General features: G+C 38.0%; 1 protein-coding gene across 11 annotated transcripts in view; it reads right to left on the bottom strand.

The window, feature by feature from the left end:
- The window catches only part of UNC79 (unc-79 homolog, NALCN channel complex subunit), a 270,072-nt gene extending 257,625 nt beyond the window's left edge, over positions 1–12,447 (bottom strand). For 10 of the 11 annotated variants that reach the window (XM_042990435.1, XM_042990440.1, XM_042990438.1 and 7 more), the window contains exon 1: positions 8,058–8,149. In XM_042990435.1, the coding sequence (XP_042846369.1) occupies positions 8,058–8,079 (22 nt within the window). In that variant the 5' untranslated portion in view covers positions 8,080–8,149. Of the gene's footprint in view, positions 1–8,057; positions 8,150–9,138; positions 9,187–12,429 lie in introns of those variants that run through there. The other variant, XM_042990436.1, reaches the window with a different exon arrangement.
- Positions 12,448–14,698: the final 2,251 nt, after the last annotated feature.

Here is a 14,698-nt window from a genome sequence, read left to right as displayed (position 1 = left end):
AGTTTAAATTTATTTATTTTGAAAGGGAGAGAGACAGCACACAAGTGGGGTAAAGGCACAGAGAGAGTGAGAGACAGAATCCCAAGCAGGCTGTCAGCACAAAGCCCGATGCGGAGCTCCAGCTCACAGTTGGTGAGATTGTGACCTGGGCCAAAATCAAGAGTCAGGTGCTTCACCAACTGAGCTACCCAGACACCTCTATAAATAATTGTTTTAAAAACCTGTGGACCAATATAACTCATGAATATCAATGCAAAAATTATTAAATAAAATATGACAAAATCTAACCCAGCATATTCATAAAGTTAAGAGAGGTCATATGGCTTCCAAAAATATAGAAAACTCAGCACCAGTCAGGTTTTTGTAAAAAGCTCAATAACATAGAAATTGATGGATACTTCCTTAGTAAATTATCTCAGCTCCAAATAATAGCTTATTTAAAAGAGAAATACTAGAAGCTTTCCTACGAAAATTAAAAACAAGGCAAAAATACCCACTATCTACACCATATTTAACATTGTGTTGGAGATATTCACCAATGCAATTAGAAAAGAGAAAGCAATTCAAGATATAAGAATTGGATAGAAAAGAAAGGATAAAATTATTTCCTGTTGTTCACAGACTGTATAATTATATATACATTGAAAACTCCCCCAAAAATAAATGGCAAACTGCTACACAAAGATCACTTAGTAAAGTAGGATTATAAAATTTGCATACAAAGATCAATAGCCTTCATGTAAAAAATTAGAGATGGAAGATAGACCCCAATTATGATAGAAAAAAAAGAGAAAATACTAAACATAAGGTTAACAAAAAATTCCAAAGCATCCCTAAAAAGGCATGAAAAGACTTGAACAAACGGAAAAACATATCATGTTGTTAGATAATAAGATTCAATATCCTGGGGCACCTGGGTGGCTCAGTCAGATCATGATCTTGATTTCAGCTCAGATCATGATCTCACGGTTGGTGAGTTCAAGCCCCATATGGGGCTCTACTCTGACAGCACAGAGCCTGCTTGGGATTCTCTCTCTCATCTCTCTCTGCCCCTTCCCTGCTCGCGCACACACACTCTCTCTCTCACTCTCTCTTTCTCTAAATAAATAAACATTTTTAAAAGTAAGATTCAGTATCCTAAAGATATTAGTTCTCCCTACATAAGTTATTTTGTAATTTTAATGTGATACTCATAAAAATGCTATCAGGCTTTTTTCTGGAGATATATAACTTTATTATAAAATTAATTTGGCAGATTGAGAAAGAATAACCAGAAAAGTCCAGAAAATGAGAACAATGCTGAGTGGCGGCCAGGGATTCTAACAAGATTCTCTACAAAAATTTTAGCCTCCAGTAAGAACAACAACAACAACAACAACAACAACAACAACAACAAAAGCAATAATGGTCACAAGGAGCAAGCATTGTCTCTCTATGAATAAGTCATGACAGGTTCATCAATTTCCTATTATTTTCAGGGACCTAGACAGCGCATCAAAGGAAAGCTGAAAATAGAGTATATACACCTCAGCACAGTGGGATGCCCCTGAGTACTCAACTGTAATCTTCTCTAAAACCTAGTACAGAGTCTGACACATTGTAAACACTCAATAAATATTTGCTAAGTAAGTGAATGGACAAGTTGATGAAATATGGATTGCTTGGTACCACAAAAGAAGAGAAAAACAAGACAAAAATATAACATATGAATTGAAAAAAACTAAAAATTCTAAATAAAATGGTTGAGCTTTCCATACTATAGAAAGCAAGCTTATTGATAAAAATACATTTTGCTTAATGTACTTCTTGATGCAATAAACATTTCAGTTCTAAGCCAATATATGTGCTCATCTATGAATAGCTACTCCTATCTTTTCAGAATATAAGTAATAAGTGTGAGTTTACAACACAACAATACTATAAAATGAAAATCCCAATGTAAAGCCTACTTATAGGTTGAGTAATCAATACATAAAACTTGAACAGATGTATTATCAACGGATCCACATTAAATTACAGCATCACAAGTCCCCAACTTCAAATGTATTGTCACTTTATCATAAGAAAAACAGTTGGCTATGTACTAAGATTGGCTACCAATTAGGAATCATAACTATTATGCTGAATATAGTAACAGAAAATTTTAGCTAATGAGAAAGAAGCAAAAACACAATTGACATTCAGAAAAAGTATAACTTGTTATATAAATACTATAAAATTTGATTTAGCAAATACGTTTTATATACTTTTAAAGTGTATTTTTATTTACTTGTAAATCCAATTGAAAAGCATGCATTCTGTATAGTTTATATTCACATTGTACTGAGTGCAAAACTTCACATTAACAAAAATGTGAAATCTTCAAATTAATGTATCCAAAAATTGGATTATGTAATCCTTCTTTATAAATCCTTCTTTATAAAAAGACATTTAATGCACTCTCAATCATTTTTACCTTGAAGAAACAGCTTTTGTGCATACACTGTGCTCTAGACAATGGTGTTTGCACACTGGAGACACAAAAATGAACATAATACAGTCTATACATAAAGTAAATGAGGTCACCTAACAAGAAAACAAATTATTCCATACAGTGTGAGTACACGAGAGGGGCGTACAAGGGGAGACTGGCAATCAGGCAGGGCTTCCAAGCTAAGTACTGGACAAAAGAAAGGCAAAGAAGAGGGCATGGAGAAAAAGAAAGCATTTCAGGCAAAAAGAAAACAGTACATTGGAGGAACTGGAAAAAAAAAATCCAAAATAACTAGATCAAAGAGTTGGGCAGCAATTTAGTTGCATGGGCTAGAATCAACAGGGGTTGGTGATTTGTTGTATCTCTGTGATAACAGAGAGTAGGAGAAGCTTAAGAAGACTCCCCAGTTTTTTCACTTGGGTGAATGGGTAGATGGTAGTGCTATTCATTAAAATGAGTAATATCCAAAGAAGTACAAGCATGAGGGAGAAGACAAAGAGTTTGGGTTTGAGATGACTATAGGATGCCTGGATAGAGATAGAGGCTTTTGTTCAAGAGACATGTTTAGACTTTAAACTTGTATTTGGGTGCCATCCACATAGAGGTGATAACTGATGAAAGTGAATGAAACCAAGAACCTGTGCAATTTAAAAAAGGAGGGGGGAACCTAATGACAAAATGCTGTTCATAAAAAATAGGGAGAAGAAAGTAGCCCTAAGGGAAATAATCTGAGTAGGAACAGCCAGAAAAGAAAGAAGAAAAGAAGAGTTCAAATTTAAAATGTGGCAACTACTGTCAAATGATGCAGAGAAACCATGTAAGACAAGAGCTAAAAACCATGTGCTCTTTTTGCTACCACAAATACGGCTAATAACCATATTCCAATTTTTGTATGTGTGAATAAAACTAGTTTTCTCTATAAGAGGTTAGCAATGTTGTTGTGCCAAGATTTCTAAATGACTACAAGTTGCAGTACTATTCAAAGAGGTGTTTTTCTATTATAATAGTAATACAGCAATATTCTATTTACAGTAATATAATGTACATAAAATAATTTTTTAACTATCAATTTCTTTTTTTTTTAATTTTTTTTAACGTTTATTTATTTTTGAGACAGAGAGAGACAGAGAATGAACAGGGGAGGGGCAGAGAGAGAGGGAGACACAGAATCTGAAACAGGCTCCAGGCTCTGAGCGGTCAGCACAGAGCCCAAAGCGGGGCTCGAACTCACGGACCGTGAGATCATGACCTGAGCCGAAGTCGGACGCTTAACCAACCAAGCCACCCAGGTGCCCCTCAATTTCTCTAAACATGACCCTTAAAGATGCATGGGACAGGGCCAAGTTCAACTTCAATTCATAGTGCTAATTATCTCTACTCTTAAAAGTGTTTTTCATATAATCAAAAAGACTTTTAGTTACTAAGATAAAGATGTTGAGCAGGACTGGGGTACCTGGATGGCTCAGTCGGTTAAGCATCTGACTTCAGCTCAGGTCATGATCTCACAGTTCATGAATTTGAGCCCTACATGAGGCTCTCTGCTATCAGCACAGAGGCCCCTTTGGATCCTCTGTTCCCCTCTCTCTCTGCCCCTTCACAGCTCATGCTCTCTCTCTCTCTCAAAAATAAATAAACATTCAAAAAAAATGTTTAAGATGAGTAGGATAAGCACATTAAAAATAGCATATATTCACATTTCTATAATTAGCTTTTTTGAATTTATACTCAGCAGGCTAATTTCCAAAATTGACAAACATTTTGATGGATATTTATATAAGTGATTTGTGTTTATCAGCTACTACACCATCATTGTAATACAAAAAGTGATGGATAGGGATTTCATGCTTTAGAAATCCTCTGTTTAGATGATTAGCCAGTGCCTTGCTAGATATACCAAGTCAAGGAATTGCCATGCAGAAATCTCCTCCCACTTAAAATGGGTTAGGCTGACTGCTGTAGAGGAGACCCAGAGACAAGGAAAGGAGAATAAAAAAATAGTCCAATAGACCATGTCCCATTTAAATAATATCATGGTTACTTTTTTTTTCTGCTACACTCTGGGGGGGGGGGGGTGAGTAGATCCAAATTTATAATTATCCTCATTTTAGCAGCAAGCATAAGATTTTATACTTGGTAATGATGATGATAATAATAGCTAACATTTATTAACCCCTCATTATGTGCCAAGATTCTGTGCTAAGCACTTTTCCATGGATCACCTCATTTTAATCTTCACAACAACTATGACTATCCCCATTTTATAGATAATACAGTCAAGGCTTAGAAAGGTTGAGTTAACTTGTCTAAGGTCACAGAGATTGCAAGAAGCAGAGCCAGAATTTATACTTAGGCAGCAGTCTGATTCTAGAACCCCAACTCAACTTCTGCTGTTACTGAAAGATGCTTCTTTTGAAAGAGCACATCCAAAGTACTCCAGATTATTCCATTTTAACTCTTAGAAGACAGAGAAAGGGAGAGGAGGTGGATTCCTTAGAACCCCAAATAAAAGAATCATTTCAGATTCTACAGCAACTACAAAAACATTTTCACTACAGTGAATGTTGTAAGAAAAAGAAGCATTTGGAGGAAAAAAGTTTTAGCTCTGTGCAGTCGCCTTAAGAAATTGCTAGGAAGCTTTCACCTTCTGTTATGATGTTCTGCACATTATACAGGAAACAGAGTGAATGTATAAAAACAGCTCCAAACTATATCCTAGCTAATACTAGTCTCTCTTTCATCATTATTACTTATTTCACACAAGAAAATATCACTACATAAAAATAAAATCATTTTTCATATATCTGTGATACATTACATCTCAAAGGTAAATCACGTAATCTGTTTGGATTGAAATGCAAGTGCTTCCTCTTGCTGGTTCAACCAAACTATCTCCACTTCCTGCACCAGTGAAACCTCTACCTACATCAAGACGCCTCAGGAAGAAGAGCAATAGAAATAATATTGTGACATTATATTAAACCTCATTCTTCCTCTTGGTCCTTAGGCAAGTGGTACTATGCATAATCCTGAATTCAGAGGATAAATAAACTCTCTAGTTCTCTCCTGTTCTGGTGGTCTTCGCATCCAGTAGGAGAGAAAAATCTCGTAGCCTTCCCTTCTTTCTCCTTCCTTCTAGCCATATTCCTACTAAGTCCAAGGACAAAATACCACAAATCTGCAACTTCTCTTTATTAAAAAGTATTCACCCTTCATGAACATCAACCATGCAGATTTTCATGTGTTTGCTCTATTTTCAGGTATACAATGTGCACTCAAGTGACAATACATTCATGTTAGTGCATGTAAAACAGAAAAAAAAGAAATTTTTAACTTCCCTTCACTATAAATAAAGATACCTCAAAACACCCAAAACATCTTTATCCTTTTCACAGCCTATTCCCATTTACCTCCTTTGCCTTCCAGAACAGAACAATTAGGACAAATAAAGCTGCTACTATTATCCCTTAATTCATAGATGGAAACTCTGAGGCACTAAAGTATTAAGTTAATTGCCCCGTGTCTCACAGTTAATCAGAAGGGCATGAAAAACTCAAATCCACATGTTCTAACTTCAAATATGGTGTCCTTTCCATTATCTACAGAGGGAAAAAAAAATCTGTTTTACAAACACTTCTAAAATAGCTTCTTAACTACACACTACCTGCACTACACAACCAAATCCACCAGTAGATTTTATTCATCCTGGCATTAACGGCCCAGAGACAAGACAATGCATCCAGTGCATCTCAAATATAACAAGGAAACGAAAACACAGAAAAAAGACAGTAATACTCACTGGTTTTAACCTGAAGTCACATAATATGTAACTATAAAATCAAATGACAGGTGGTAGGTTTTTTAACATACTATAATAAAACCTTCAAGGGTGTGATATTCTTAAGTGGAAAGTTCACACTGATTCCAACTATGTTACCATTACTCAAAACATAATGCATTCAATTTGTTTGAAATCCTATGTGGAAGCAAAATTTTTCTTTGAGGTTTAGATTTAACTTTTAAAAACAGGCCAAAAAATTCACAAAAGAACTTTCTGTTTAGAAGAGATGGAATATTAAGAGGGAAAGAGCTATCATTTCTTGAGTTATTTTATGTGCTAGGCTCACTACTCAATCTTCCATGTGTATTCCCTCATTTATAATCACAACGCCATCAGCATTATTACCCCAGGTTTACAGATGAGGAAATAAAGTTTACAGACATCAATTATCTTGCCCAAGGTCAAACAGTAAATGGCAGAACTAGGATTCAAACCAGGTGTTCCAGATTCCAAAAATAACATTGTTAAGAGGTACAAGCACTGGATGGTAGGTGGGCATAGAGAATCTCTAACGAACCATCAATCTGGGAATTCTGCGAGCCTTCAGTTCATTTCATCTATCTGGTGAATAAGTGGCACACTGCATATGCATATCATATACAACATACTGCCCCACAATAATGAGACTACTGTGTCGGGTGTCTCACAAAATGGCTTTTATAGCCATTCCAAAAAAAGAAATACAAAGACTTAAGTAGTGACAGGACAGCCTTATCAACTTAACTGTGTACTTCTTTGAGAGAAAGAAGAGTCAATTAGATGAACCAGTTCTGGCATATTTGTTAAAAATTCAAACTCATTGCTTAATAAAAATATCTTTTATTTACAAAAACTAAGTTCCTGAATCCCTCAAGTGCACTGGGGAAAAGATTTCACATTAATCAACCTACGAAGTACATACCACCGGCCTACAAATGCGCACTGCAATAAGAGAGGCTATAGGAAGCGTATTAGAAACTTCCTCTGTCCACAAGGAGTTAGCAGGTTGTTTCCAACCAAACACACTAGGACAACTAAAATCCTCTTGCTATTTGTTGTAGTTTGTGTGAGCTGCCCTACAAAGGAAACCTCTTTGGAAAAATAATTAGATCATTTTCTCAGAGCCCCTTTCACCTTCATGCAAAGCACCAACTCTTGCTTTAACCTGTGGTTGGGGTTAGTTTTTGCATTAGTGTAGGTATTCAGGAGTTGATTTTCCTCACACTGGTCCAGAATTCTGCCTGACTCCCGGCTCCCTCTCCCTTCTCTCCTTTCCTGCCTCTCCAACCCGAAGTGGAAACTGCAGACTCAAACTCCCCGATGGCTCCAGCACCTAGAACTGGGCATGCTCAGAAGGCCAGGCAGGCTTTGGTTGCACTGACAGTTCCCCGCCCCTGATTTGCCGCTGCCCCCCTTCCCCCACTCCAACAAGAGATACTGAAATGTTTATCTGAAAGATATGAGGCCTCTTTTTCCCGAGAATGACCCCATTTCAATTTCATTTCGCAGGGTCTTTCAGTCTTGCGAAACCCCACCACAAGCCCGAGAAGACAGCATTATTTTTCAGCACCGGGGACAGCGCCGCGTTGCCATCCACGTCCACCCTCCCCCACTTTCTCTTCCGCCCCCCACCCCCCACCCGCCCCAACCTCAGCCCCCACCCCCGCACCAGCACGATGCCAAGGTCTCCCGGCAGCCGCAAACGCCGCAACTGCAATAGCTCCCAGCCGGAGGCCGGGCCGGAACGCCGGGCCGGCTGCTACTTACACTGCTCCGCTTTGGTGGACATGGTGCTGTCCAGATGGAAAGGCTTTGCCCCAAAATCTGTGTCGTGTGAGCTCCCTCGCTCCGCCAGCGATGTTGCGAGGAAAAGAGCGCATACCCCCCACCCCCCACCCCCTCGCTTTCCCCCTCCCTTAGGCCCGTGTCGCTACCATTCGGACAAAACGCACATCAAATTGCAGAATTCGGTCCCGGAAGGTTAGGAAATCGCCCCCGGAGAAATGGGTGGGATTTAATAGGCGGCCAAAGGCTTCCTGTCCGTCCCCTCCTGGAGCTGCCCGCGTTGATGTGGGCGGGGAGACCGAAAGGAGAGAGCAAGCCGCGGCTCCTGGTGAAATGGGAAAATGGGCTCGACCGGGGGAGGAGTATTTCCATTCATAAGGCGCTCGGAGGGGACGGGTGTTTCCCAGAGAAAAGCCTCTTAAAGTGCCGGAGTCCCCGACCATTTGGATCTCCCATTGGCGTTCTCCGGGCCTGTAAATCCTGCTCCGGGAGCAGCCCCGGTGCCTCAACGAGGTGACCGGAGAGGGACACAAGTGCGTCCCACGCTTGGTCTCAACCTCCCGGAGGAAGGAGGGGGAGGCGGATCCGGGGCGGGCTGGAGACAGCCGGGGCCGGAGGGCGGCGAGGACGCTCCAGAGGACCGCGAAGAAGGAAATGCACAAGTAACCCTCAGCATGGCTTCCCGGCGTGCTGCGGTCCGTGCCCTCTGCCTCCCCTCTCTGATGGGCTCTCCTGCTGATGATTAGTATGGGAGGTCCCACTGCCTGGGGGCTGGGAGACGACTTAAAAAGTTGGGGCAAAGGAAGGAGGAGAATTCCACGGAAGGTGAAGCTGGAGGGCCACAGAAAAGAAAAATGAAAGATTAGAGACAAGGAACCCAGGTGTGTTCCCTTGCAACCACCCAGAATGGAAATTGGCACGTGGCACTGCTGAAAAACCAAATGAAGCCAATGGAAAGGGGCATCATACATGTTAATAGAAGATACTTAAAGAATCAACTGCGGAGTGGAGGGACGTTCTGAGCCTGGACTTAGAGTCAGGCAGAACCAGATTCAAGACTTACTCATTTTAGGACCAATCTTTTAATGTCCTTGAGTCTCAGGTTCTGCATCTGTAAAATGAGAATAAAACCTGCTTGGTCGCTGAAAGACTTATTGGGCAGATCAAATGGTCATGGATGTGAAAGTCCTTCTAAATTAAACTCCTTTTAGTTAAAGTCTTTTTAAAATTAAAGTACTGTACATTTGCCAACCGCTGTGACCACTCTTTAATTCAAATAACCTAAATAATTTGTGAAAGCTAAGAAGCAATGATCAAAGCACGTTGATTTAGCAAAAGCTATGGAAACAATACTGTAAGAGTTGAGCAATTGTTTTCAGTGCTAATAACTGTGGTGACTAAATCAATATCAATATTTTTCCATCTCACCAAAAAAGAATAATCCTTGGGGCGCCTGGCAGAGTCAGTCGGAAGAGCATGCGACTCTTGATCTCTGAGCTGTGAGTTCAAGCCCCACGTTAGGTACAGAGATTACTTAAATAAATAAAATGTTTAAATAAAAATAATTTAACAATTAGAAAATAAAAAACTTAAAAAGCATAATCCTTATTTTAGGGAAAAGGATGTTAAATTGAATATGATACATACAACACATTCAAAATAAATCTTTGACAATTAAGAAAAAAATATGTGACCACATATCAAGAAAAGATGTTTCTGAATAGCCTGAAAAAGTCTTCTGACAGCAAGGAAACTGCCCATTATGCACACAGTGGCAAAGCTCTATAATAGTGGGAAAAATGTTAACAATTTAGCTCTTTGGGGTGCATACACAACTAAGACTAAAGCACCTCACTGATTGACAGGTTGGTCTTCCTAACCAGGCTGATCACCCTACACCATTGTTCATTCCTAAAAATACATCCCAGAGAAGTTCCATTTTTCAGTCAAAGATAAATGGTGGTGTAAAGAATAATGCTGACGAGTTAATTTGGGGTAAAAATAAGCTAGAACCATTCTGAAAGAAAATATGAATATAATATAAATCTTTGAAGATATCAAATATTGTGTGATTAAAAGAAGGCTCAATGATTTACTCAGAAATTTCTGGAAGGCTTGAGGCTTTGATAAAGAAAACAATTGGAAAAAAATTTAATGGTGTCCTATGGGTAACCCAGAAAGAAAGCAACAATGTGTTGGAAACTACTCTTCCATGGCCTGCTTACTAATCTTGCTGTTTGCCATGAATTAAAACCTCCTACTACCCCACTGAGAGTGTAACATTGTTAAGGGGTACAGACTCAGGAGTTAGATAGCCTGAGTTTGACTTCCAGCTCTGCTTCAGTGTGACCTTAAGCAAGTTTCTTCTCTGTCTCAATTTTTCTCACCTGCAAAATACTCATAATAATATAGCTACCTCAAAGGTTGTTGTCAGGATTAAATGAGTATACACAAAGAATCTAGAATAATCCTTGACACATTTTAATGACATGAGAATCTAGAATAATCCTTGACACATGTGTTTGCTTTTGTTAGCGTTACTGTTCAAGCCATTGAAATGTACCCATTCCATTAAGGCTAGTTCTGACTGTTTCAAACCCTTCAAAGCCTGAAATCATCTGTATAATTGATACCCTAATTAACAACCTAGGCTCTTACAACCTCAACCTTCTAACATGCCTATTGAGCTAATTCACTAACCTGGATCATATCCATTATCCACTTTCTCCACTCCAACAGAGGGCCTAAATTACTACTTCAAACAAAGATGAACCTCTACTTCCCTTTGTCTCCACCTACCTGTGTCAACCTTTGTTTCTTTTATTCTACTGCAAAAGGAGTGCCTCTCCTCATTGCCAGGTGAAATGCCCTTTTCTAAAACTATACCTCTAATTAAAAATGCTCCCATGAATTGTCCTGTCTTTCCAACATTTTAAGTCTCTATCTTTTCAATGGATTGTCCCATTCTGGTCACAAACATGAATCCTGGAAAAGCTGTACCTATCATAATAGCGAATCAGTGATCTCCATTTCTCCACCTACTGTCTCCATTTCTTCAGCATCCCACCTATTAGCAACTTTTGCTGAAACAGTTTCTTTCAATAGTCACTAATAATTTCCTAATACTCTATTACAATTATCTTATCTCTTGATGACTAATTCCAGCATTTCAAATATCTCCCTATTCATTTTTAAAACAACCTCTTCCCTTAAGTTCTATACTACAATGTTCTGAAAAATCTTCCCCAAACCTTTTGATGTCCTTTTGTTTAATGAAGTTATTGCCCACATAAAAATATAAAAAACAATATAACCACAACTTTTGCCACTACCCAGTGCCATTAGATCTTAATATAGTCATATTTTCATTAGATACTTTATTTAAAAGAAATAAAACATTTTATTTTTTTAAGATTTAAAAATTTTTTTTTAATGTTTATTTCTGAGAGACAGAGAGAGACAGAGCATGAGCAGGAGAGACGCAGAAAGAGAGGGAGACACAGAATCCGAAGCAGGCTCCAGGCTCTGAGCTGTCAGCACAGAGCCGGATGAGGGACTCAAACCCACAAAGTGCAAGATCATGACCTGAGCTGAAGTCAGATGCTTAACCGACTGAGCCACCCAGGCGCCCCTAGATTTTTTTTGTTTTAAGTAATATCTACACCCAGTGTAGGGCTCAAACTCACAACCCCAAGATCAAGAGTCACATGCTCTACAAACTTGAGGCAGCCAAGTGCCCCAAGAAATGAAACATTTTAGATTCATGAGAAGCCCCCATAAAACTTTTCTAACTTTGTAGTTAATCAAACCTTCATATATCTATACTATTCAATTATTCATTCAGCAAATACTTATTGAATACTATATATATATATATATATATATATATATATATATATATATATATATCTCCCTGGAGATACTATAGAGAACAAAGAAAACACCAATCTCTGCCTTCATGGAGCTAATAGTCTAGTGGAGAAGAAAAAAAAAATTAAATGAGGTAAACATATAGAACACTAAAAACTGATAATTGCATAAAAGAAAAAATGCTACCCCAGGTAAACAAGATAGGAAATGTTTAAAGAGATTGGAATTCTGGATAGGGTAAAATTTCAGATAGGGTAGCTACAGACATACTATATATATATCTGCAGCCTAAACTATATGAATTGTTTCACATATTTTTTTAATTTATATAATTAATACTATACCATACATATCTTTCTGAGAGTTAACACTTTTCAGTCAACATCGAACTTTGACTTAATCACATTGGCACATATAGCACTAGTTTATTCATCTTTAATATTGTATAGGATTTCATTTTATAAATATCCCACAATTTATTTACCTCCTGTCTTATTGATGAACATATGGGTTATTTTGCCATTTTTTCCTATTACCAAAAAAAAAAAAAAAATGCAATGATCATTCTTACATATGTATATATGTGCAAAAATTTGTTTTAGGATATTCTAAACTTCAACTTTTGCTAGCTATTGCCAAATTTCTCACTAAAATTATTGTATCAACCTGTACTCCCCTCCAGGTTCCACTTGCAGTATGGCCAAATAAACGATTCCTGGACCTACCCTTTCAAAGATAACAGCTACAAACTGAATAAAATACAAAAACAAAACAAAACATAACTTACCTGAAGCAACTGAAGACCAACCAAAAGCAGGTAGATTCTAGAGAGATGATAACACTTGGAAGAAGTAAATGGCACAGGAATATGGGTTTCCATTCTCTATTGCTTTTAGACTGGATGATGGCTTCAGTTTGTGCCACACAGGGTGGCTAAAATTCCAATAGCTTGCTCACAGATATTTTTGGTCTGAATTACCAAAGCACAGAGTTTAAAACAACCATATCTACTGGAAATGGAAAGGGGAACTGCAAGAAAGTGAGAGCCAGAGAGAAGGAAATATAAATTATGTGTCTCTGTCCAAATCTCTAGCTGATCCCTGAACCATACACATGCAGAACTGTGTGCAAACAATGACAATGCAGATAGGAATAAAAGAACTAAACTCAGACTTAAGCTGCCACCAAAAAGTTAGTTTGTAGTTTTACTCTATTTAAATTATCTACTAAAAAAAAAAAAAAATCAACACCTTTTAGAGGAAAATAACAAAATACAGAATCTTCACAGCATAACATTCACAATGTCCAGAATACAATTCAAACTTATTTGACACATAAAGAATAGGATCTTTTCTCAAGAAAAAAAAGAAAAAAGAAAAAACAAGATCCAGAGTTGGAATTAGCAGACAAGGATTTGAAAGCCTAATTCTGCTCAGTGAGGCAAAAGAAAATATGCACATAATGAGTGAAAAGATAGGAATGCCAGCAGAGAAATAGAAAGGTTTTTTTAAATTTTTTTAATGTTTATTTATTTCTGAGACAGAGAGAGACAGAGCATGAGTGAGGGAGGGGCAGAGAGAGAGGGAGACACAGAATCAGAAGGAGGCTCCAGGCACTGAGCTGTCACCACAGAGCCCGACACGGGGCTCGAACTCACAAACCATGAGATCACGACCTGACCCGAAGTCGGTCTCTCAACCAACTGAGCCACCCAGGCGCCCCGAAAGTTTTTTTAATAAAAGAGCCAACTGGAAACTTTAGAACATAAAAATACAGTATTTCTAATTAAAATTTCACTTGGGTGGGCTTATGACATAAAATAGATGAAATAGTAAACCTGAATATAAATTTATGGAAATTGCCTAATATGAAGAAGAGAGAGGGGAAAGATGGTACAAAATGAACATACCCTTGGGACCTTTGGGTCATTAGCAAAATGTCTAACACGTGTGTAGTATTAGTCATAGAAGGAAAAGACAGAACAGGCAGAAAAAAAATACTTAAAGAAATACTGGCTGGAAAAAATAACCCAATTTGGTGAAATAAAATTTACAGATTCAAGAAGCCCTGAAAACATCTAAGCAGGAGAAATACAAAGAAAATCATGTCAAGCTCCCATTAGATTCAACAAAAACTGACCATCAACAAGGCATATCATAGTCAAATTCACAAAATACTCAGGCAAGGAGAGAATCATGAAAGCAGCAAGGGGAAAAAAGTCCTTAACCTATAAGGAAGACAGATCAGGTTTGCAGCAGACCTATCCACAGAAACGTGGCAGGCCAGAAAGGAGTGGCAGGATATATTGAATGTGCTGAATCAGAAAAATATGCAGCCAAGAACTCTTTATCCAGCAAGACTGTCATTCAAAATAGAAAGAGAGATAAAAAGTTTCTCAAACAAACAAAAATTAAAGGAGTTTGTGACCACTAAACCAGCCCTGCAAGAAATTTTAAGGGGGACTCTCTGAGGGGAGAAAAGATGAAAATATAAAAAATAAATAAATAAAGACCAAAAGCAACAAAGATTAGAAAGGACCAGACAACACCACCAGAAAGTCCAACTCTACAAGCAACATAATGGCCATAAACTCATATCTTTCAGTACTCACTCTAAACGTCAATGGACTCAATGCTTCAATCAAAAGACATAGGGTAACAGAATGGATAAGAAAACAAGATCCATCCATATGCTGTTTACAAGAGACCCACTTTAGACCTAAAGACACCTGCAGATTGAAAGTAAGGGGATGG

Source organism: Panthera tigris, chromosome B3 (genome assembly GCF_018350195.1).
Source record: "Panthera tigris isolate Pti1 chromosome B3, P.tigris_Pti1_mat1.1, whole genome shotgun sequence".
Classification (NCBI taxonomy): domain Eukaryota; kingdom Metazoa; phylum Chordata; class Mammalia; order Carnivora; family Felidae; genus Panthera; species Panthera tigris.
Note: the sequence above shows the minus strand (reverse complement) of the source record. Positions and strands in the feature narration are given on the sequence as shown.